The following is a 25,294-nucleotide window of genomic DNA, read 5'->3' on the forward strand; positions in this document are numbered from 1 at the left end:
GAGTGACCTTATTTCATGTGATCACTCTGCTGCTTGCTCCAGCAAAGGATCTGTGCCAAGCCAAGGGCAGAGCTCTCTTTCTTATGCACACAGTCTTCTGGGGACCTGGCAGACAATGTCAGTGGGGTCCATTTCTGAGCTAGGAGACAGCCGTGCTCCTAATGGGTCTCAAAGGCTGAGGCATTCATCATAGGGCTGCGCCTGGTTGAAATACCTCAACACACTTTGAGAGTCCCAAGTTGCTATTCCTGTCTGTCCTGAGGTGTGATTGCATGGTGTGTGGCTATACCTCTGTGGCTAAACTCTGGAGGTGGCTAAACTCTGGAGGTTCGGACACTCTGCCCCCTTGTGTGCCCCTTGACAAGAATCTGGCCTGGGGCTCCACTCTGGCTCTGCAGGACTTAAGCACAGCTACAGCAGAGCCCACTCAGGAGACGGGGCTCCAAGAAGAACTGATAGCTGGTGTGCTGAAGAAAAGGCGCACTGCGGCCAGCCACCCTCTACTCTGCCCTGAATGGCTGCCCCCTCCCTTTCCCCCTCAGCAAAACAGGAGTGGAGGTCGCTGGGCCCAGGGTGGGGAAGCGGCAATCACATCCAGGCACCGAGCAAGACCCTGAAATCTGGTTTCTCAGATGTCCGTGACTGGCTTAACTTGGGCGGGGAGGTGGTCCCTTCCAGCCTCAGCCCTGGGAAGGAAAACAAGACCAGCTGGCTTCAAGATGGAGGTGTTCGGACTCGCTCTTGTGTGAGCAGGGATGGGGGTGGGGTGGGGGTCAGTGGAGAGTGACTCTGTGATGCAGGGTTGGCTTGGGTCACGGTCTGGGACTGTGGGTGGTCCTCTCCTGCTCCCTGGAAGCGCGAGCGGTTCCGGTTACAGCAGCCCTTGGGACTCTAGGGGGGAGGAGGGCGGTGCCGTGCGGGTGACGCGGCAGCTCCCACCGGGCATAAATAGCGGCAGCAGCGAGTCTCCTGGCGCGGACACGTCGAGGGATCCTCGTGTGCTTCTCCACGCCGCTGCGCTATGCTGTGAGCTACTCGCCCACCCGCACTCCACGCCACACCCCGGACCAAGAGACACCCCGACCTACACGGACCAGACACTCCCGGTTCCCACTGCTGTTTAAGGTAACCGCGCCCCACCCAGGTTTGCCAGGCCAGAGTCCTGGTCTCCCGTCCCTGCCCCTTTCACAGCTCTGTCCCCATCACCTGCCACTCCTACCCCATGCCTTCGCAGTCCGCAGTCCACGTGGCCCCAGAGTGTGTGTGTGTGTGTGTGTGTGCGCGTGTGCGTGTGTGTGCGCGCGTGTGTGCGTGTGCGCGCTCAGCTCATCCACTTTTCTCCTTCCAGATGGCCAGAAGCAGCGTTCTCCTGCTAGCCTGGCTCCTGTTGGATGCCACCCTGTCAGCTACTCTGGTGTTCGGGATGCCAGTAAGTGCTAGGGACCAGTATATTAAACATGAGGATCAGCCTGGAGCAAAGGATGGTTCATTTCCCCCCATGGCAGAGGTTGGGTAGAGCCCTGTCCCTGCAGCTGCTGGAAGGTGGAGAGGGTCTCAGGAGAAGGGTAGAGGACCAGCTGGACACAGGCTCAAAGTGGTTCCATTCATGGCCAGGTGTAGAGCCCAGGTTTCTGTTTTTGTGTGTTTTTGTTTTTTTTGAGATTGTGTAGCCTTGACTGTCCTGGACTCACTTTGTAGACCAGGCTGGCCTCGAACTCACAGTGATCTGCCTGCCTCTGCCTCTAAAGTGCTGGGATTAAAGAAAGGTGTGTGCCACCACTGCCCAGCGGGCCCAGGTTTCTAATCTCAGTGCTCAGGAGGGAGGTGGAGTCAAGAGGACTAAAAGTTCAAGGCTGCTGTCCCCTGCATATCGAATTTTAGGCCAGCCTGGGCTATACAAGGTGCTATCTCAACAGAACAGCAAGGAAAAGGCTCTCATTTGTTGGCCAATGCTTGTAACTAGACTAACCTCCCAAGGAGACTGGGAGTGCTGGAGGCACAGCCTCAGCCCAGAGGTGGCTCTGAAGAAGACCATCCTGGGCATTTTCACCAGCTGAGTGAGCCATGTCTGGCTTGAACATTAGTGAGACCCGAACTAGTGCACATAGTGGTGTGCTCAGGTCAGATGCCAGGCAGCCAGGATGCCCAGATATCTGCTCTGTGCTATGCTGGGGAGCCAGGTGCAGGCTACTCTGCTCCTCAGCCCAGGGACCTAGGAGGTCTAACTGCTGTGTCATCCTATTTTAGGTAAAGGAGAAGAGAGGCTGGACCCTCAACAGTGCTGGCTACCTTCTGGGCCCACGTAAGTGATGCAGGGCTGGCTTGCAGAGGCTTCCTTGTGGGTCCTGATGTGACTTTGGGAGCCAGGCACTGTTCTCATAACCCATTTACTCTCAGATGAAAAGAAACAGGGCATTCCCATGTGGCTGTGGGGACTGTGGGTTTCCATTAGCCTAATCGCTGCTGCCTTAAAACACCTGCTGTATGGTAGAGGAGGAGGCTGGGAGGTAGGAGGAGGGGCTGGCAACACTTTCCCACTCCCTGACAGGCCTGACCCCTGCAGGCCTCCACTCTTACTCATAGCAGATGAACTCATTCCTGGGGTCTCCTCCCTGCTGCATCTAGGCAGAGCCTCTGAAAGCCTGCTCCAGCCTGCTCCTTTCTCTTCACCTCCAAAAGCTGCCCTGCCTGACTCAGCACCCCAACACCTCCTGAGCTCCCCAGGAACCTCCCATCTCTGCTCTACACCTTTAACTTCAACACCTGTCCCTTCTAGAAATTTCTATTGACTTGCCTACCTTGCCCCTCCATGGGGCTTTGTTCAATTTTTCTGGGATAGCCAGGTCTCCTTAGAGTTCTATTTGGGCCCTCTGAGTCCCTGGGTCTCCCCTAAACACCCTCCTCCACTTCATGGTATCCTGAAGCTGTCCTCTGACCAACTGACAAACTGAAGGTAGCCAGACACGCCACCTTGAGACCCACCTGAACTGGTTTCTTTCTTGCTTAAACCTGCTCCCCCAGTCCCAGTGCCATTGCCACCCCAGCACCTTACACTAACACTAGTCTTGTTCCTGTGGCACAGGTTCCACTTTGACCTATGTCACTAATACTTTCTCTGCATTCAGGGCTGGGGAGGGTTAGACTCTGAGGACTTTGCCAGCTCCCAGCCACACATAGAGTGGGATAGGGCAGTTCACCGAAGTCGTGTGGCTGGCGGGTCCATCTGCATCCCAATGCTGTTCCTGTTTAGTGTGAATGTTTTGTTACATCTGACCAGAGGTGGGGATTTTGCCTAGGACTGTCGAATCATCAGGGGGTGAGGACAGGTCTGCAGTGAGAGGCAGCCAGAGAGAAAAGGCATTTGCAGACAGAGATGTCAGGTGCTGTCCCCTCCCTGCGCCCCTCCCCCACCTGCTCTGGCCCCTAGTAGGGGTCCTGGATGTCTGTGACTTGCATTAATGCCTTCGGATGTGAACTATCCCAAAGGAGGGGACTGGGCTGGAAGGCATTGGCTCCCTCCTGAGAGCAGCCTAGTTAGTTGTTTTCAAATTTACATGTACAGCTGGATCTGAGATGCCTGTCCATCTTAAGTACTCGCTCACTGTCCTGACACATGGATAGATGTAAAATATACATCCATGCACCCAGCCCACCAGTGTGGAGGGGGCTGAAAGAGGGGCTCATACTTCCCAGCCCCAGAGTCTGCAGGAAGCCTTGCGCTTGTGCTGCAGATGCTGTGTGAGGGTGTTCGTTTGTGCTGCAGGTGCTGTGTGGTCATCATTTGAGAAACATAGGTATAGGGTTGACGAGACCTGCCTGGGACCCAGGGCAGGGTCCCCTTGGAGGCACTGCTTCCTCTTCTGGGGCTTCCACACATTGGCTTTATAATGGCGGCCCAGCTGCGTGTGTGGGTCTTCCCCTGAGGTGAAAATGGGACAAGCCACAGTGACAGCAGGTCCTCCCTCCCTGGTCTGCAAACAGATGCCATTGACAACCACAGATCATTTAGTGACAAGCATGGTCTCACAGGCAAGAGGGAGCTACAACTGGAAGTGGAGGAAGAGAGACCAGGTAAGGCCCAAGTCCTCAGATGTGCACCCTATCATTCCTGGGACTCCTGGGTGCATGCTGGGGTATGATGGTCACACCTACCACCCCTCTGCTTAAGGCTGGCCTAGCCAGGCAGGACCTGGGAGCCTGCAGCTTCTCAACTGCCAGGACCCGGGAGCAGGTACGAGGGGGCTGGCCACAGAGGCCTCTTGAAGAGCTGGCCAGGACCCTCTGCTTCTCTAGAGAGGCCCTGGATGGCTCAGGTGCCCTCATGCTCTCAACCAGCCTCCCTGGCTTCTGAGGAGTGATAGGGTAGTGAGGAAACAAGCTGTGAACACTGTTCTTTTCTACTGTCTAGGAAGCATTGACAGCCCCCTGCCTGAAAGCAACGTTGTACGCACCATAATGGAGTTTCTGAGTTTCTTGCACCTTAAAGGTATGGGAGTGTTTTCCATCTAAAAATGGCATCTTGGGCTATGGGTGTCCCCAGCACTAGCAGGGAAAAAGTGAAATGGGATTCCATGGAATGCCACAGGGAAGTATCCATCCATCGACCTAGTGTGCCCTATGTTAGGACTGAGGCATGTCACACGCAAATGTCCTGTGCTGGGGCTGAGTGTCACCAGGCTGATGTTACTACTGGGAAGAGAGTGAAGCTTTGGGCACAGGTCACTTTCCTGGCCCCTATTTTTGGCATACTACTTTTTAGGGCATGATATGCCTCAAGCCAGGTTCTGTGAGGCCACGAAAGCCATGTTCTGTTAACACAGTGAGTGGCAGGTCGGCTCTGGGAGCTGTTCCTCAATTTTCTGCCCCTCCAAGAAGAGCTAAAGGGCAGGAGATTAAAACCAACAGCGTGTGTGTGTGGGGGGGGGGGGCGCTGGAGAGATGGCCTAATACTTGAGAACAGTGGCTGCTCTTCCAAAGGACCAGAATTCAGTTTCCAGTACCTATGTCAGGTGGCTCACAACCCCAGCTCCAGAAGATTTGATACCATCTTCTGGATTCAAGGACACACACACGCCACAAATAAAATGAAGTCTTTAAAATAAAGTAAAAGCAACCAACAGGGCAGGCAGAGTGTGGGAGAACTGATGGTTAATTAGAGCCTTCAAGGCCAGGTCCCCTAGGCCCCTAGAAAGCTTCTAGGGCTTTCTGGAAATCTCTGCATTATTGTTCCTGCAGAGAGTACCTGCCTCAGCTGTGTCAGGGGTTTCTGTCCTTCCATCTGTTTTTGATCTTGAAACATGGGAAGGTGTTCTTGGACACCAGCTTCACACCTCCATTGGCCTGTCCTCTTTGAAGAGTGGACAGTCCTTTGCACACAGATGCTGTACCCACATTAGGGCCCCACAGTGAGAAGTCGCCCCTCTCCATGGGGACTATGATGTGATTTTTCCCTCACACTAACTGACTGATATTCTTCCTTATCCAGAGGCCGGTGCCCTCGACAGCTTGCCTGGCCTCCCCTTGGCCACCTCTTCAGAAGATCTAGAGCAGTCCTGAGACCACGCCCACTGGGCATTTGTGTCCTGTGATGTAATTCAGAGTCACTCTAGGCAAAGAAGAGTCTTCTGCCAATTCCTCAAGCAAATCCTCTGTTCTCTGCTTTGATGCTGTTATTGTGTTATAATTAAGATGTTTTGATTGGAGTAATTATATTGTGTGATACAATAAAACTAGCAAGTATATGGGGCTGTTTGGTTCTTCTATGCTGCAGTCCATTACTACCACCTCCAGTGTGGTTATTATAGTGTGTGTGTGTGTGTGTGTGTGTGTGTGTGTGTGTGTGTGTGTGAATGTGCGTACGCATGCATGCTACTGAACTCAGATCAACAGGCTTGGCAGTAGGTGCCTTTACATGCTGAGGCATCTCTCTGGCTCCCCACTAGTGTGTTGTAGACATCCACCCATGCATTAGGTAAGGGTTAAACCTGAATTCTACATGGACTGCTCAGGCTTCTGCAGCCCTCTAGTGTGCTGCTGACAAGAACAAAGGCGCAAACGGGTACAGCCCGACTCTGCAGCAGTGGCTATAGAGACAGGAAGGGGAGAACTGGCTCTAAGCAGAAGATACCAAAAGATCAGAGAAGAAAACAGGTTGACTGGAGAGCCAGGTACACACACATGTGCCAGACTGAGCTGAGCTATACCTTCTGTGTCTCCCTCACTGTAGGACAGGCTGCCAGCACTGGTCTCACCTGGCTGCTTATGTGTGTCCTTTGCAGAACAGGGCAGTCTTACAGGAGTCCACAGAGGCTCCACACGAAAGGCGAATCCAACCTCATAGGCAATGCAACCCTTACTTCCCTGTGCCTGCAAGGGACACTAGCTGATGACAGACATGGTGTCCCCAGGCCCAGCCACTCCCTCTCATATCCTCCTGTGATTCAGACCCAGCTCCCACTCCCAGGCTAGGTGCTGCAGTCACAGACTGAATGCCTGGACTAAGCCCCTAGGGCCCCCTTCCCTACTCTCTGCATTCTCTAAAGTGGAGTGGGGCATGTGCATATGCAGATGCCCATGGAGGCCAGAGGCCCTGGAGCTGAACCTATAGGAGTCAACCAACATGGATGCTAGGAACTAAACTTGTGCCCTCTGGAAGAGAAGCAAGTGTTCTTGACTGAGCCATTTCTCCAGTTCCCCTCACTCTTCCTCTTTCACACTTCTCTAATTCTGATGAGCAGGCACCTGGACGCTGAGGCTTATAGAACACAGACTATCAGGCCTTGCCCAGTGTCAAGGGGGGTCTGTAGGCCATATCGTACCCCAAAAGAGTCCCTAGAAGGATGAAAGCTGGGCTACTCCAGCCACCCCCAGCCTGAAGCCTGCCCTACGTGGCATCCTGGCCTTGCTTCCTCCTGTCCAGGGCATGAGCATCCTGTGTCTCCATTCCTAATTCCCCAGGCCAGCAACTATGGCAGCCTTGCCTCACCTCCATCCTCACACATGCCCCTCCCAATGCCTGGCAACCTTGTCACATGGTCTTCCTTCTCCCCAGATTCAGTGGTGGGGGCCCCCTAATAGAGAGCTGTCACTGTGCACACCTGTTCAGCCACCCTCCTATCATCTTCCAACTTCTCTAGATCCTCTCTTCATGGTGTTTGTGTATGTGTGTCTGTGCAAAGGCACATGTGTACAGGCGGCAATCCTCAGGAGCAGTCCATCTTGTCTTTTGAGTCAGGATCTCTTCCACCTGGAATTTGCCAATTAGGCTATGCTGGCCTGCCAGTGAGACCTAGGGAGCCTCTGTGTCTGCTCCTCCACCCACCCCCCATCCCCACCCTCAGCACCAGGATTACAAGTCTGTGTCTCTTCTTTTGTTTGGTTTCTGTTGTTTTTGTTTGGAGTTTTTTTCTGGCTGTGGGGGGTAGAGTAGAGGTCTGTGTTTTTCACACAGATTCTGGGTTAAACTCAGGTTCTCCTGCCTGTGCTGCAAGCACTTGACTGCTGAGCCATCTCCTCCAGTACTTTCCTTCTTGTCAGTGAGCTCCCGGCTTCCCCTAGCCAGCCTCCAGCCTCTGTCCTGTCTGTGCCCAGGTTTCCTAACAGTGCTGAAGCTGTTAGAGTCATGAAAGGACACAGTCTCAGTGGAGTCCAGAGTGGTTATTGAGACAAATGTATTTTCAGCTACTAACCTAGTTCCAACTGGGGATCTGGAAAGGTTTACTCTCACAACAGAACGCAAAGCATGGGCACAGCAACCCACCTCACCTGCTGGTGTCTGCAGGTGACAGTATAACAGTAATTATGGAGAAGAGGGCTGGACAGGAGACATTTTCTCACTTCAAGCAGAAATACAGAAGAAACTAGCTCCAACTTGACCTCCCCCTTCTTACATCTGCTGTCCCAAGCTTGGCCTGAAAGACCCCCACTGGTCATCTGACCTGTGATTGGCAGAGTCCACTGGCAGAGCCTAGCTCTCTAGAGACCTGCAGCCAGCTCATAACAACTCCAAGGGAGAAACTACTAAGAGATTTGAAAAGCGAATTTATGCTGGGCGTGGTGGCGCACGCCTTTAATCCCAGAACTTGGGAGGCAGAGGCAGGCACATCCACCTGAGTTTGAGGCCAGCCTGGTCTACAAAGGGAGTCCAGGACAGTCAAAGCTACACAGAGAAACCCTGTCTCGAAGAAAAAAAAAAGCGAACTTATAATAATAAGAAGAAGAAAGCCACCCTCTTCTTACATAGGGCAGGGGTCCCCCAGAGGGCCTCCCCAGAGACAGGAGAGCCAGTGTGTCCATCCCCAGAGCAGCTCCGCCTGCCTGCACTTCAGGATGCCTTGAGTAGGCTGGCCAGTCCCACTCAGAGCTCACAGCGGGCCTGGCCCTGCTCCTCCCTCTGCACCACCTTCCTAGGTGCAGACTCCCCAAGTCTCAGGCTCGCCACAGGCATTCCCCTTTACCAGCTTGCACTCTACTCAATTTTCAGTCCCTTGGACTTGAAGTCGATGTGGAGGATCTGCGACAGGCACCTTCCGAACTCCTCCAGGACCATCTGCTCAGCCAAGCTCGGGGAGCAGCGCTCCTGCTCTGCCTCCTCGCCCTGGGCCAGCAGGCAGGCACACGTGGCCTCTACTACCTCCCAGGAGATACAGGAGAAGGCCTGCCTGGTGGGGGGGGGGGCAGACACAGTCACTGGGTACCTTCTCCATTCAGCAGAGCAGTGCCCAATCACTCTAGTTCAAGAACCAATGTGGAAGGGGAGAGAAGGGGAGGGGAGGGAAGGCAAGCATTTGTTGCCTGATCAAGCAAGACTCTGGCCTCCTTCAGGGACACCAGAACTGCACTAGCCTTGCTACCAATGTGGGCAGAGCTGGTAAATACAAACAGGGACACCTCAGACAGGGCACATGGAAAGAAAGGCCGTCTAGGAGGAGAATTAGGTTCCACACTGAGGCCTCCAAGGAAGCCCATGTGTATTTTCGGGGGGCTTCCATTGTCCTGTCCCTCCTGCCCCGTATGTCCCCTGCAGGTACCAGCTAGTGCAGATATAGTTTCTAAACTGCCCTCAGAATCACCCCAGCGAACTGTTCAGAGCACCTACCTATTTTTTTTCAGTTTTGGAGGTCCCAAGAACTTAGCTGGGGACAGATGGTGGCTGCCCTCAAAGTCCCCGGCCTCCATGTAGTGGGGTGTGCTCATCAGCATCTTTTGCTCTGGGCTTTCTTCATAGTTTTTGCAAGCAATGCACTTGCAAATCGAGGAACACATGATTTTGGCCTGATGATAAAAAATGCTTTGATGAAATCAGGGTTCCCTGCGCTCACCCAGTACTCACAGCTGCCTTTGCCCATCTGCTTCATCAGGTGAGCTTAGATTTATGCTAGAGGCTGTTCCCCAGGGGAGGAGCCCCCAGGGTTAGTGAACGGCCATCATCCAGGTGCTCCAGAAGTGGAGGACGGAGGACGGTCAACTCAAGGTGCCCATCCTTGGCTAGGGATCATGTTCCAGGACAGCCTCAACTACATGAGACCCACCTATAAAAGCAAAATAGTGTCTTACTTTTGCTTCCCGGTGCTATGATAAATTATCCTGAACAAAAGTAACTTGGAGAGGGGCTTACTTCAGCACACAGTTCAAGAATCCAAGATGGAGAGAAAGTCAAGAAAACAGGGCCTGGAGGGGCATGGTGGTGCACGCCTTTAATTGGGAGGCAGAGGCAGGTGGATCGCTGTGAGTTCAATGATCAGCCTGGTCTACAAAGCAAATTCAGAACAGCCAAGGCTATACAGAGAAACCCTGTCTCGGGGGAAAAGAAAGAAAGAAAGAAAGAAAGAAAGAAAGAAAGAAAGAAAGAAAGAAGGAGGGCCTGAAGCAGCTAGTCGCATGGCATCCACAGTCATGATGAAGGCTGCTCCTGCTCAGCTCTCTCTCAACACTTGCACAGTCCAGGACCCCACAGTGAGCAGGTCTTTCTTCCTACTTCAAAACAATCCCCACAGGCACACCCAGAGGCCTATTCCTTAGGTGCCTCTAGACTCTGTCAAGGTGACAATTAACTCTGACTGTCACATCCTTTAAAGTCTTGTGTTCCAGGTGACCAGGCCCTGTCAAGTTGACAGCACCTACCATCACACTTGGAAAGGAGAACAGGGAGTGTACGTCTCTTTTTACATTACAGTCAACTCTTCTAACCACAAAGCTACTTGGACATCCCTGCTTGTTCCAGGAACCTGCCACTTGCCTCATAGCACTCACAGTAGTTCTTCAGGCAGCCCGAGCGCTTACAATTGCACCCTTTGCTGTGTCGTAGCTTAGCAGCTCCCAGGCGGCCTTTCCCCATTTTTGGTTGGAAAGTTTCAGAATTTCTATCAAGACATGCCTAAGAGAGAACAAGAGAACCATCAGGACATGCATGGGAGCCAGAAGCGAGGCTCTGTTCAAGGGAAAGCCATGCAAGGGAAGGCATGGAGGGAGCTGGGGCCTTAGGACATGCCACAGACCTCGAGGCTTCTGTACAGCTATGCCTCACCTCACACAGAACTGTGATGCGCCTGGGTTCCAGATGCATGGAACCCTTTTTCTGTAAATGGTAGAGATGCAAAGAAAACCAGTGTGCCCTCCCAGCATGCCTTGCATCTTTGCCTGAGGCAGGTGAGGCCATGGCATAGTGAATAGCTCACACCAATACCCAGCCATCTTTCTCAGTGATACATGTTGACTTTCATTTCATCCTGTTGGCAAACTTAGGAGCTTAAAACTGTAGGGGTGTCAGGTAGATGTGTACATGGCTCAAAATTGGTCTTTCCCTATAATGTGTGGCATTCTGCATTCAGCTAGTTGGCAGTTGCTCCATCCCACACTGACGGGCTGTGGGCTTGTGGCAGGTTTTGTCTATTATGAATGAAGCTGCTAGAACCTTGCTTGGCACGTCTCTGTGAGGACTCCCTGTGACCTCCACTGGCTGTGTGTTAGGGAGGAGTATGCCAGATGACATCCAGGTAAACATTTAGCTGTCAGACCATTTGCTAATCATTTCTCAGAGTAGTCATATCAAGCCACGTTCCCATCCCTGACACATAAGCCTCCTGATCTCACCGTAGCAGATTACACTCTGAGCACCCATCAACTGCCATAAAGCTCAAAGGCATGGCCACTCTCTTTTGTCCTCTGGCTCTGACCATATCAGAATTGGTAAGATAGTTCTAAGTGATATATCTGCAACTCAAGAGGAGGGTGAATATTGTTCTAGGAGAAAAAAAAAAACCGATAGACTGACCAAGGCTCAGGGCCATCTGTTTCATTAAACAGGGAACCCTCCAGCCTCAGCTGATGGCTCTTGAGGGCCCTGGAAGTGTCTCCCTGGAGAAGTTGCCAGGCCCAGCCTATCTATTTCTCCCATTTCCTGGTCCTTGCGCCGTCAGGAAGGCACAGATGCAGTAGCCTCCTGCAGTCAGCCTGTAGCTGCATTGCCCCTTGAGAAAGCCTAGATCCCGCTGCACCTGAAACTAAAGGAATGAAAGTTTAAAGTCTGTGAGGCCCACTCAAGTGCTTCCCATCCTCAGATGATGCACTGTAGCTCCCCACAGCCACTGCACTAGCCACAGTTATGAACCTAGAGCAGGACAGACACGTGCTCTGGAATCCGGGCTTCCCAGACTCCGCAGCCACCCTGAAGCACCCCAGGCTGCCGGGTAGCACTACAGCCCTGGCCACTGTGTCTTTCTACACTTGTGCCTGAGTGGACTCAGGAGACCACTCACTGACAACACTGGTGGTGCTCTGTCAGGCACATTACCTTAATGGCTTTGAAGCGCTCCAGCTCATGGCGCAGGTTGTTGCAGTTGCAGCTGTTGCAGAAGTCGCCGCTGGAGAAGCAGTCGCAGTACCTGTGAGGGCGAGCTCACTGAGTCCATGCCCAGGCAGCCTGGGTTGAGAGCAGGCATACAAGGACAGGCGTCTCAGTTTAGAGGGCTCCCTTGGGATTTGTTTGTTTATTGGGTTTTTTGTTTTTGTTTTTGACACATGGTTTCCCTGAGTAGCCCTGGCTGTCCTGGACCTGCTTTGTAAACTAGGCTAGCCTCGAACTCACAGAGATTCACCTGCCTCTGCCTCCCAAGTGCTGGGATTAAAGGTGTGCACCACTGTGCCCGGTTTCCTCTGGACTTTTTATATGAAACACAAAATTGGCGGCAAGGGCAGGATGTCTTCTAATGAACACAGAAGAAAGGCAAACTAGTAAAGGCTTTAACAGCAGTTTGCAACACAACACTACTTCCTGAAGACATGCTGTCTGCCCTCTCACTCCCTAGCTCTCTGCTCTCCTCCATTCTCCCTGGCACAACAGAGAGTGGACACAGAGCTTATTTCTATCAAGTTGTCACCACAGCTTCTTCTGGGCAGCAATGCTTCCCTCTGCCAACAGCCCTGACCTGTCAAGTTGGCATAGCAGCATCAGTGGCGGCAGGGAGGAACTAGACATGCACTCTCCCTGGCTCAGGCCTCAGGGATTTTTGTACAAGGTACTGGCATCCTCTGCCATCTATCAACTCCCACTGCTGCCTGGAAACCTCATGGACAGGCGCCGCTTGAATGTGAAGCACCAGTGAACAGTAGATGGTGCGTGACAGCTGCCACCTCTAGGTCTACATCTCTCTGAGTCACAGGCCAGCATGACCTATATGCTGAGTTCCAGGACAGACAGGGCTACAGCAAGACCCTGTTTCAAATCCTCCAAAACAAAAACAAAAACCTTCCCTGCAAACTATTTACACTCATTGTACAAACCGGCTCCCGTTTCACAATGTGCTCCATAGAGGAAGATGCCCTCAGCCTAGTGAGAGCCCCCTTCTTGCTCTGTGAAGTGATGGGGCAAAGATTATCATCTGAGGTTGGTATGGCTACCGGTCAAAACTGCTGCCACAGAAGTGGGCTTCACAGAGGAGGCAGCGCTCAGTGCTTTATGAGGCAAACCACAGTTAAAGCATATTTATCAAAAGGAACTCAGGCCTCAATTCCCGTCCATTCCTCACCTTCACCTCACATCCTATCACTGTAGATGTGACCACCTCACTTCTCTCCTTCTCCTTGCCCTTCACTTTCACTTTCAGGGTTTCCACACCAGAGAGGTCCACATCAACCCAGACTCACACAAACGTTTACAGTTAACACTTCAGTCAACACTTCCATCCTTCAGTACTATTTTTTAAAAGAAGCATCTCATTCATAACCTATGCTGGCCTCAAACCCATTCTGTAGCCCAGGCTATCCTCAAAATTATGGCAATCCTGCCTCAACCTCCCAATTACTGGGATTACAAGTGTGAGCCATCATCCCCAGCCTCTAGCAATGTTTTTATTTTCTCTGGGCACAAGTGCAGAAACCACCCCCATCGCTGCCATGGTGGACCTCCTTCCACAGGAGCTCCGCAAGGTAAAGATCACAGAAGTGAGTCATCAGTGTCAGCCCATGAGTTCACTGTACAACTTGCCCTGATACTCCACCCCCTTCCCTGGGCTGAGCCTTCTGGGAGGGAGTGGGCATCCTGGGGACAGAATTGTTTGGAGTAAACTTCAATATGGAGTATGCCAATCATCAGACCTTCAGAGACAGCGTGTGAGGGTGTCACATCACAGAAGGGGAAGAGGATACCAGCTAAAACCATGGCACTAAAGACTGGAGAGTTCGTGGTCATGCCTGGGATTACCTGGCCAATCACCTGGCCAATCACCTGGCATGGTCCTGACTGCTGGTCTGGGAAAAGCGTCAAGCCTTGACTGCTGAGTGCTAACTGTGACTGCATAAGCTGGGGCTGCAGCTGGTCTACACTGCACTGACTTGCACCCAGCCTTATAACCTTTAGGAAGGAAGGAGTTGTGGCTTCTTTAATTTCATATCCTGGATTTGGTACAGCTACATGGCTTTTAGACTTTGTGTCCCATGAGCTAAGAGTTACTTTACAAAGATTAAAAAGGAAAGTGTCTTTATTGGTTGATCTGGAAAAGAGAGAATCCTGTGTGTTTGTATGTGCACATAGTAGATGGGGATGAAGAGAGGGGAGGAAAGCAGAAGGGGGACCACCAAGAGGGAAGTGGGGGAACAGGGGAGAATAGCATCAGAAAATAAGAATACAATGTTATGATATGTGTTTGTGAAAATGCCACAACAAAGTCCATTACTTTGTATGATAGCTAAAAAACTAATAAAAATGGTAAAGATATAATAAAAAGAGAATGAGCTCAAAAGCTGACAGGCAGAAGCCACTGATAACTGTTCTCTAAACTCATCCAGTGTTAGGCAGGTCTAGTGAGGGTGGCTTCCCACAGCTGCCTGCTGTTCTGCAGTCTGCTCAGGGCTCCACCTCTGACCTGCTCAGGCACTGGATTTCCTATCAAGTCTGAACACTGTAAAGAGGGCAGCAAAGAGCAACAGACTGGGGCTGGAGAGATGGCTCAGTCAGTAAAGTGCCAGTCATTCAAGCATGTGGACCTGAGTTACAACCCCAGATCCCTCATAAAAAGCTTGTTGTGGTGGCACATGTCTATAATCTTAGCACAGGGGAAGCAGGGACACATGACTCCCTCGCCTCACTGACCAGCTAGTCTAGGTGTCTTCCTTTGTTGTGATCCTATTTATTTGTTTGATTTTTTTGAGACAGGGTTTCTCTTTGTAGCCATGACTGTCCTGGACTCGCTTTGTAGACTAGGCTGGCCTCGAACTCAGTGATCTTCTTGCCTTTGCCTCTCCCAAGTGCTGGGATTGCAGGCATGCGCCATCGCACCCAGCTATTTTTTTTTAAAGCATTTTATGTGTATGTGTGTTTACCTAAGTGTAGATTATATGCACCATGTGCATTCAGTACCCACAGAGGCCAGAAGATAGCATCAAATCCTCTGAAACCGGAGTTACAGGCAGTTGTGATCTGCCTGATGTGAGTGCTAGGAATAGAACCCAGGTCCTCTGCAAGAGCTGCAAGTGCTCTTAACCACTGAGCCGTCTCTCTAACTCCTCATTTTTTGAGTCAGGGTCTCTACTACTGGTGTAGAGCTTTCCAATCAGGCAAACTGGCTGGCCAGTAAGACCCAGAGATCCTCCTGCCCCCACCCCCGGTGACCACCACCATGCCTAGGCATGTTGTGTGGGTTGTGGGGATGGAACTCAGATCCTCGTGTTTGTACAACAAGACTGCCAACAGTTTTCTCCCCAGCCCTGGCACTGGGTTTCTTTATGGCTGAAAGGATGTCTCAATGCACACAGTGAACAGAGACAGGCCACTAGGAATAAGTGGAGCATGGGAGGGACAAGGAGGGGACCCATTGCCTGGGTTTAAAATTACCGGGTAAGGCTTCCATGGCTCTGACAGTGACTACTGTCCTAGGAAGGCCAAAAAATCTGCCAAGATCTGAACAACCTCAGCTCTGAAGGGTACCACAAGTGAGCTACACCTCGAAAGATGCCAGCTGGGGTGATTGCGGGCTTCTTTCTGATCTTTCAGATCTGGTTGACTAGAAAGTCAAGAGGACTGAGGAGCACGTGAAAAGGAGAGGACAGTGAGTTGGTTCAGACTAGGAATTCCAGCACTGAACCTACCAGCCCTAAACCTTCACACTGCACCCACCCTCCAGTCAGGAAACCTCAGGGCTGGCTCAGCGGAGGGTGGTCAGGTCTTTGCCACAGCAGAATGATGCAGCTCATAGCTCAGGTGGCTCCTGGTATATTCTCTATGACAAGGAAAGTTTTGTGGCCTGCAGAATTTTATTTCAAAATGTAAAAAGCATGTGAAAGAGAAAGCCTAACAGAGGCCGATGGATGGGGGGTGGGGTGGGGAAGGGAAATTGCTACATAGAAGATTGCTCCTTGCGGAAGTGCACTTGGCCCCAGCAGTGGAACTCACACAGTGCTGAGTATGTGGGCAGCATGTGCTGCCCGGTTCTGGACATGACAAAGCAGAGGGTGATGTCTCCTATCAACAAAGGTGTGGTGAGCCTTTCATGGCCTGTGATACTCCAGCCTTGATGCTCTCAGCCGCAGCTGCAAGCTATTGAAGCCATCCTGTTTCTTCCTCCCCTGTGAACAGCTGCAGTGGGATGATCAACCAGAGTGTCAGCAATCTAGGTCTACCACACTCACAGAGGAAAGCAAAAGCCTATCCTGTCTCATTCAAGAGCATTTGAGGAGCTCACCAGCCAACTAGGTATAGCATTGCCTCAGGTCCCACTGACTTGAGCCTAACACACGGACCTGGCGCTGTCTGACTCCACAGACCATCTGACTCTCCCCTTTCTGCCTCCAGCCTCTTGTCTCAAACTTTGCAGTACCAGGACAGGCGCAGAGGGCACAGCCAATACATAGTGACCAAAAAGTTTCTACAGGTATGCTAGTTTAATCAGCTGCAGCTTACACACAGCTTTAAAATGGACAGAGTCCTGGCTAAGTGTGCCTCGTGCCCACCAGAGACTATGGGACACCTGCCATAGCACACAGAACATCTGCCACAGAGTGTGTGCCAGGGACACAGAGGCAGCGCTGCAGACCCTGTGCACATAAGCAGCTGCCATTGTGTGATCTACACTGATGACTGCCAAGAAAAGACAGTGTGGGACTCACACACACACACACACACACACACACACACACACACACACACACACGACAAAGCTACAGCAAGGAAACCCTGGAACACACACATGGGACAGCAGAGAGTGGAGGAGAGGTCAAGTGCCATCACCAGTGTATTCCTAGGAAGGTCAGGGCCTACTGTGGAGGGGAGCTGACCACTGATCTTTCAGCAAAGCTAATTCTACAGTGCAGCCAGAAGTGCGGCTTACACAGCAGCATTTTGGATGCTTGCCTCAAAGGCAGTGGTCTCCGATTTTAATCCTTACCCAGCCAGAGCTATTTTGGGTGGCCCTTGCAGAGCTGGTCCAGAGGAGAAGGCAGCCCCATTGACAGCCGATGGGAGAGCTCCCTTATCAACCTGGATGGAGGCAAAAGCAAGAGTGGTGTCCTCAGAGTGTACTCGAAGCGCCAGCAGCAGCAGCCCCTACAGGTTGATGTCACAACTCCACGGCCAGGCCTCATGACCACTGCAAGTCCACTAACACTGACCCCCAGGCTAAGACCATCTTGTAGCTATTCCCAGGCCCAGGCCCAGGGCCCCAGGGTACAAAGTCTCTGATCATGGGAATGGAGAAAACAGGCAAGGTGGAGTGGGGCCTTGAACCATCAAGGACAAGCTGCGGAGCAGTGCACACAGCTGTCTCTTAGGGGCTGGTGACACTGTCAGGAAGCAATTTATGTCCACAAACCATTAGTTGAAGATATAATCAGTTACAAATGTCCACAATTTTGAATCATTCCCAAAGTATTATGTTCTCAGAATAACAGAGACCTGAACACCTGAAGCCTCACTGACACTTTTTTTTTGTTTTATTTTTAAGACTTTTTGCTGGATTCAACCTCTCTACCCACACCTTGCCTACCCTGACCAGAATCATTCCTGGCTGCCAACACTCAGGAGGATGTCCTCTATTCTGTCCCCATACCTTTTCTAGCACATGTCTCTGACCTAGCATCTGTGCAGGCAGAGGGCCAGCAATGGGGACATCTGGGGCGCTTGGCTAACATCGTGGATGTTGTGCTTTCCCACAGCCTCCAGAATCTCATGTCCCCATTGCCAGTCTTCCATCCAGGGTCTAGCACAGGTGTGAAGGGACAAATACTTAGCAAATATTTCACTAGTGACTTTGATTATTTTTTAAAGATAAGGTTCCATGTAACCCAGGCTGGTCTTGAACTTGCTATACAGATGAGGATCACCTCGAACTCTTGATCCTCTCCTCTCCACTTCCCAACTGTTGAGATTACAGGCATGTGCTACGAGGCCTGGCTCTCACTGTTAACTGTATACTTGAGAAATAAGTGCAGCAACTGAATGCCAGGAGATGACACCAAGGGTATTTTTGTGCTGAATGACTCACCTGTGTGATGAGGTTTAATTTTGCTGGTACTGGCAGAAGTCTTCCCACTAAAGTTGTCATTGGCTTAGAGAGTTCTGTAGGAAAACAACTAACATTAGCTGACAGCAAACATCAAGGAGTTTAAACATATTCTTACCCTGCTACAGTGAGTGTTGGGAGCTGGAGCCTCCAGGTGTGCAGCAAGCACTCTTGGCTGCTAAGCCATCTCTCTAGCCCCTTGTTTTAAGGTGGGGGCCTCATAAAGTCTGGGACTCACCTCACTATGTACGCAGTCCTTGAGCTCTTGATCCTCCCGTCCCATCTCCCCAGTGCCAGCGTTACAGGCATTTTGGGTCAGTGCACATTTTAAAGTTCTAGTGTCCTGCTTTCCATCATAAGGCTGCTTGGCCTGAGCATTATAGAGGTCTACTATACTGTGAAAAATGTTAACATCCAGCTTCCAAAACCGTGTATCAAAGTGTCCTTACACAACCCAGCAAATTCCCTCAACACCTTGGGCCATTTTATATTCCTAATGAAAGCCTAGTGGCAGCTGTTGGGCGACACACCTGTGACTTTCAAGCTATGCATCTGCTTGGTTTTTGCACTGCTCTGAGTTGTTAGGGTATCAGTGCTTTCTAAGTTCTCTACATGAAGCCGCTTGTAGTTTGGTCCAAAGGCTCCATCAGGGAACATCCCTGAAGACCTGGTGGATCCTCCTCCTCCTCCTCCCTGCAGCTCTCCATCCTATTTCTATTTCCTGCCCTGGGCCTTTGCATCCTTTCAGGGAGAGACAGACTGGAGACCACAGATGTGCTACAAGCAGCAGGAAACAAGTGGGGAAAGGCTGCAGCACCTCCACAAGGACACTGAATGGTTCTCTAGGGATCAGGATTTGAGCATGAGGAAACCCACCTCCCTGCTCACCGAGCACTACAGGTGCAGCTTGGATTTGTGGGAAATAGATCTGAGAAGCCCAGGATGATCAGCAGTAGAGGACCCCCAGCAGTACGGCCCCACTGCTGGATAAGGAGATCAAAGCAAGAGTATGGAGAGAGAGTATTCTACTTTTTTGTTCTTTTAACGCTAGGCTCCAAAGACTGGTTGAACTTGAGTTGGTCTAACACTGTTGGAAGGTCACCTTGCATCACAGCAGCCTGAGGCCCTGTGGTATACACAGCGATGCTCACTGACAAGGCCAAGGCAGGGCTTGGTTAGACTCAGGCCCAAGACCACATCATTTAATCTTTCTCTAAGCATTCAACAGCTTTGAAGTGTGAATCAGGTCCTTTGGGATTATTTGTTAATGATCATGTCAGTGTGAGGAGGTGAGTGAGTCACTGTCAGGTCACTGGAGACCCAGCTTGGACTCCTGGGAGTAAAGCAGAGGGACCACCCTTGTTGATCACACCAACTGTTTCCATTAAAACACAAATTATTGGGGCTGGAGAGATGGCTCAGAGGTTAAGAGCACTGACTGCTCTTTCAAAGGTCCTGAGTTCAATTCCCAGAAACCACATGGTGGCTCACAACCATCTATAATGTGATCTGATGCCTTCTTCTGGCCTGCAGGTATACATGCAGGCAGAGCACTGTATACACAATAAATAAATCTTAAAAAACAAAATAAAACCCTACCAATTATTTAGAGCACATTTGAACATCCAGGCCTCGAGCCTTCAGGTAGGCTGACAGTGTTCCAGGCAAGGCACGTCTGCCCTGACTGGAGGAATGAAGCACTCAGACTGATGAGCACTGCCACCTGCTAGAAGGCTATGCAGTGAGGACGTCAGACAAGAGTGAGGTCACTTAATGCAATGTGGGAGGATTAGGCTATGGTAGTCTATTTTGTTCCATTCTGACTGCTATTGCCCAGGTTTGTTCAAGCACTTATACACTAATGGCCTGTTTTACTGTCTTTGAGTGAGTGCACACATGTATATGTGCATGCATGAGGTACTTGTGAGAACTTGCATGTGGAAACCAGAGGGCAACCTTGTGTGCTGTTCTTCAGTACCCAGCCACCATTTTTTTTTTTTTTGAGGTAGGGTCCCTCACTGGTCTGGAACTCACCAAGTAGCCTAGGCTGGCTGGCCTCTTCCTAGCCCCTCTTCACATCATACACACAAAGCCTAACACTCCTTCGCTGCCCCATTCCTCACCACGTCCAGTGTGACCCAGGGCAGTTTTGTGCTGTGGTACCTGACTGTGGGAAACTGCTCTGGTCGTCGTACTGAGGAAGCAGATGGAGGGCTTTGAGCTCCCTTGCACCACAGTTGTCTATGCAGAGCATCTGGGCACCTCCTTTCAGCTGACAAATCACCTGAAATGGCATGGGGGAGAGGGCAGGTGACTCCAGTCTGAGCAAGAGCAGACTGAAATCTGAGATGTTCCTCCTGGGGTTTAAGTGTGGGGAGGGAGAAGGTGGGTGTGCAGGTTCCTCTAACTGCTGCTCCCTAGCGCCCACCCCACTTATTCCTGTGACGTTTCCACACATTCACAGGTTGCTTCTGTGTTCTCTGAAGAACTTGGTCGTGGACAAAGATCTCTTTCTGATGGCCTTCAATCCACACAGCCTTGTGAACAGGTACTGAGCATCTTTCAAACCTCAGTCTCCCACCTCTGAGACCCCTGGGGACTGAGCACATTTGTGGAAGTAGCTGTGTGCTCTATCCTGCCATGGAGCCAGGCTATCATCTAACAGGTGGTTTCGTAGGGGTTTGTTAGTTTTTTGTTTTTGCTTTTTATGCTCACTGGTTTTATTTCCTATAAATACTGTTAAGTCAACTGGGCATGGTGGTGCACACCTTTAATCCCAGCACTCGGGAGGCAGAGGCCAGCCTGGTCTACAAAGTAAGTCTAGGACAGCCAAGGCTACACAGAGAAACCTTGTCTTGAAAAAACAAAAGGAAGGAAAAGTCAGTGACTGGAAACTCCTAAAAAACCATGTTGAACTTACGGGCTGACACTGTCACACCCCATGTGGGTTCTGACTGCTCACTCTCAGGAGCCAGCTATATCTGCCCATCAGAGCATCCAGTCCAGGCACTGAGGGACGGAGTGCCCTGCACACCCAGCTGCTCCAGGGTGTGTGGTGTGCACACTGGGGCAGGAGAACTCAGATAGGCACAAGGGACCGAGGTCACGTGAATAACACCCGTGAAGCTGCTAGGAGAGGAAAACAGGTTCCAGGGCAGAGCTCCTGTCATTCTGAAACCAGGGAGGCCAGTGCTCTGCACAGCTGCATTTGGAGGGTGATGTAGCCACTAATCTAGGAATGGCCCAAAATGATGCCTGGCCCTGGGCTCTACACCCCAGGAAGAGATGGCAGGTGTCACCCTACGAGGAGTCAAAGTCCTTTGCCCTATGGCTTCTCTATGGTCCTGGGAAAGCTCCACCATCAGAACTTGCATTCCAAGTAAATCTCAGACACAGATGGGTACTAGTGTTTGCACCCTAAAAACACATTTCACAAGGACATTATTTCAACTATTTCTGGGGCATAGACCAGGCCTCATCTGGAGGTGTTGAAGGCTCTGAGGGTGCGCAGCTTGTGTAGCTCAAGCTGGGCTGAAGTGCTGGTGATCCCGACTGTCCCCAGAGCAGTTCCAGCAGCACAGCACACAAGGCCCAGGACTAAAACAGCAGCGGAGCATCTGTCATCTAAGACAGGCATAGAGGGGCTGCCTGCAGGGCTGTGGGAGTCAGAAATGCCATCACACAGTCCCCAGATGTGGCCATTACACACCCTAAACACCATTGTCACTGGCAACTTGGAGGCAGGTTGGGCCTATCCCCAGAAGCTGTAGAAGCACAGCCTTGGGCCAACCAGCACCCCAAACTCTAGGGCTGCCCCCAGACTGTCCCTGCCTCAGTTCCTAACCCTCTACTCTACATGTGTGACTTGTGGTGACTCCCTTACGGGACATAGCAGTGTTCCAATCCTTATTTGGCTTTCCGAGGAAGGGCAGAGATAAGAATATTGGGAGTGAAAGGTGGGGGGCTCAAGTTGACTCTCCCTCTTTGTAGATGGACAAGCAAAGTGAATGAGGAACAGCGGCAGGCAGGGATCTGTGACCAGACTGAGTGATACCCCCCCTTTATTTTGCATAGTTACCATAGGGCTGGAGTCTTTCTTCCGAGGGCAGCTGGAGGCCTCCTCTGCCTCCTGGGATGATGGGAACTTGCAGCAGGATTCCTGTGCCAGAGGGGCCTGGAAAGCTGCATCTTCAGGGCTGCTGCCTGGCACACTGCTACCTGCTTCTTTGATTTCAACCTGGAGAAAACAGTGGTCATGTCAGAGGATACAGGGCCACATGCTGCGCTGGTGGCACAAAGAACATTGAAGTCAGAGATCAGGGTCAGCTACAGTGCAGGGACCACTGTAGATTCTTCCCCTGTGAGAAAGAAAGGGAACAAGCCAACTGACAGCCTCGGGACGGAGGCCTCTGAGGACAGCCATCAGTCCTGGGTGTGAAGAGGACTAGAGATAGGAACATACTGAGCGCCTGCACCAAAAAGAAATAAATAGGAGTGGCAAGATGGCTCAGTAGGTAAGAACACTTGGTACCAAGCCTGACGGCTGGACTTCAACCCTCAGGACACACATGGCAGAGCGTCAATTCCTGTATGTTATCCCCTGACCTCTACATTTGCACGGTGGCACACACACCCACCACAAGTAAGCAAATCTAATTATAAAATAAATAAATGAGACAAAATTACATTTACCACAAAGCAATGGGGTTTAAAAGCTGAAAGGTCCCAAGGGTTACAAATTTACATCAGACTTGAGTGGTCCAAACCTTAGAAGACAGGGCAGCTGGATTCCAAGTGCTTGCCTTATTCAGACATTTCAGATTTCACAGAAATGCAGGAAATGCACACTTCTCCCTGCTTACTGCCTTGGAAGGGTTGGGGATGTGGCTCAATTGGAAGAATACTTGACTAGCATGAACTAGGTCCTGGGTTTGATGCCCAGCATTGTATAAGGCAGGTGTGGTGCGGCACACATGCAATCCCAGCACTCAGGAGGTAGAGGCAGGGAAATTAGAGGCTCAAGTTAATTCTAAGTTACATAGCAATGTCAAGGAATAGCAGCTCGCCAAGAAGCAGCATTCATTCGGACTCTATCACATAGGTTTGAAGATTTGTCCCTTATTTTACAGAGGGGGAAATCATCAATTAATGAAATCCTCACTAATTAAACATCTTTGGTGTGAACAAGCATGTATCTAAAAACAAAACAAAACACAAACTCCAAACTATAGGACCAGGCTGAAGACAATCTACAGAGCACACAAAAGGCCCTGAGCTCCACCCCCAGCACTTCTGGGACTGGCGCGGGGTGGGGACATAATTCCTCAGGTCAGGAGCAAATGATTCCCTGGCTATGTGACGTGAAAGCAGGTGTCCAATACAAACACCTACTGCGATGGTGTAAACTCTCCTAGCGGGGCACAGTCACCCGCAGGGGAAAAGGCTGGGGAGGGTGGCTGCGGGTTACCCGAGAGAGGTCACCTGGGGACGCCCTCACTCCCCAGTGAGCGTGCGGCCTGAGGCTAGCCCATGAGGTCTGCAGGCGGAGACGCGGCGCGATGGCGCCCCCTGCCGGTGCTTACTGGGATCACGCGCACTCCAGCGCTCAGAGGCAACAGCGCGGGCCCGCGAGCACCGGGGAGTAACGACGACAGCACGTGCACGCTGTAGGCCGGCGGCGGCGCGGCATCGTCTGGGCTGCGGAGCTCGGGCAGCCCCGGGAAGTCGCCGAGCAGGGCGGCCGGTACCTCAGCGCCCGTCGGGGGACTGAGCGCGCGCAGCAGCGGCTCGCCCGGCTCGGTGGCGCCCAGGTAGGCGTCGGCCAGCACCGGCAGCTCATCCCGCTCGGCCGCACCCGCCGCGGGGCTCAGCGCCAGCCCGTCCGCGAACGCACGCTCCGGCCCGAACAGTTCGGCGCCCAGCTCGTCTTCGGGGCCCGTCATGGCGCCGAGCAGAGCGTCCTCCATGGCCGCGGGGACCCGTGAACAGCGGACACGACGCGGCCGTCCAGTTCGCCGCGCCTCTGAGAGGTTGGACGGACCGTTGACCGTTAGGGAAGGGGGCGGAGCCCGCCTCTGACTGGGCGGGGCGGGGCCTAGGCTGTGGTGGGTGGAGCCTCGGCCAAGGTGACCGGAGCCTGGGTTGTGGTAGGTGGGGCCTGTGGGTGGGCGGGACCTTGCCATCGAGGGTGGGCTCTGGACCGTGGTGGGCGGGGCCTGAGCATGATGGGCGAGGCCAGGGCTGTGCTTGGTAGGCGGACTATGTAGTGCTTGCAGCCTTTTGGTGTGCTTGGATGGAGGCTGGGAGGGGGCACTCTCCAGGTAGCAACCAACCACTCCTGCCCCCAGTGGGGAAACTGAAGCTCCCAATGTGCTGGCTCTCTCTTTTTATTCTTTTTTAACTTTTTTGAGAATTTCATATTTGAGTCATCCTTTCATCGGTTTTTGCTTTTAAGTCAGGATCTCACTAGGTAGCCCGGGCTGGTCCAGAACACTCTATGTAGACCAAGCTGACTACAGAGATCTGCTTGCCTCTGCCTCCCAAGAGTTGGGGTTCATCTGAAGCAGGGCAAGGTGGGCCTCCTAGCTTGACATCTGACCTCTGTCTCTCCAAGATTACTTTTACTGTGAGCCCATGTAAGTCTGGGGAGGCCAGAAAAGGGAGTCTGATTTCTTGGAAGTGGAGTCACGGGTACGGGGAAGTGAGCCTGGGTCCTCTGCAAGAAACAGCAAGTGATCTTAACTTCTGAGTCATCTTCCAGCCTATTTAATCTATTGTTTGTTTGTTTATGCAGTACTGGAGGTTGAATTTAGGGCCTCCTTCATGCTAGGCAAGCACTGTGCCTTGAACTTGTTACCTTGTCTCAGTCTCCCCAGCAATTAGAATTAAAGTCCTTTGCCATCAGGCTTTTCTTTCAGGCTGGGCTTTTGTCTGTTTACAATTATCATGTATGAGTGTGTACATGTGTAGACACACCATGGAGGAAAAGAAAGGAAAACGTCCCAGAGTGGAGAGTTAATCCTCTCCTTCTACTGTGTGGGTTACAGGATCAGACTGAGGTGGTCAGGCTTGGCAGCAAGCACCTTTACTTAATACTGCACTAGCTCATCAGCTGTCTTAGGTTTTGTTTGTTTTTTATTTACTTTTTGAGACAGGGTCTCGTTAAGTGGCTCTAGTTGGCCTGATGGTTTCCAACTTGAAGTAGTCCTCCTGCCTCAGCACTTCTGAGCACTAGGATTACAATTGTACACCAATGGCCCTGATCTCTTTATTCCTTCCCTTCCCTTCTTTTCTTCTTCTTTCTC

General features: G+C 51.7%; 2 protein-coding genes across 3 annotated transcripts; one reads left to right on the forward strand and one right to left on the reverse strand.

Annotated features, from left to right (window-relative positions):
* The first annotated feature begins 909 nt into the window (after positions 1–909).
* On the forward strand, positions 910–5,773 carry GAL (galanin and GMAP prepropeptide). The gene is made up of 6 exons (XM_084760040.1): positions 910–1,125; positions 1,349–1,429; positions 2,248–2,302; positions 3,982–4,071; positions 4,409–4,486; positions 5,486–5,773. Exons 2-6 carry the CDS (start codon positions 1,349–1,351, stop codon positions 5,554–5,556), a joined length of 375 nt encoding a protein of 124 aa, XP_084616166.1. The 5' UTR covers positions 910–1,125; the 3' UTR covers positions 5,557–5,773.
* A 1,880-nt stretch (positions 5,774–7,653) lies between these two features.
* TESMIN (testis expressed metallothionein like protein) lies at positions 7,654–24,074 on the reverse strand. 2 transcript variants are annotated; one of them, XM_084750876.1, is made up of 9 exons: positions 23,573–24,074; positions 22,069–22,227; positions 20,154–20,274; positions 17,973–18,046; positions 16,878–16,969; positions 11,792–11,882; positions 10,238–10,375; positions 9,098–9,273; positions 7,654–8,660 (listed from the first exon to the last, which is right to left on the reverse strand). In XM_084750876.1, exons 1-9 carry the CDS (start codon positions 23,954–23,956, stop codon positions 8,468–8,470), a joined length of 1,428 nt encoding a protein of 475 aa, XP_084607002.1. In that variant the 5' UTR covers positions 23,957–24,074; the 3' UTR covers positions 7,654–8,467. The 2 variants fall into 2 exon arrangements, with proteins under 2 accessions (XP_084607002.1, XP_084607003.1); XM_084750877.1 differs by having other exon boundaries at positions 23,472–23,601.
* Between the last annotated feature and the right edge of the window lie 1,220 nt (positions 24,075–25,294).

The sequence above is a fragment of the Acomys minous genome, assembly GCF_964271855.1.
Source record: "Acomys minous genome assembly, chromosome: 2".
Classification (NCBI taxonomy): domain Eukaryota; kingdom Metazoa; phylum Chordata; class Mammalia; order Rodentia; family Muridae; genus Acomys; species Acomys minous.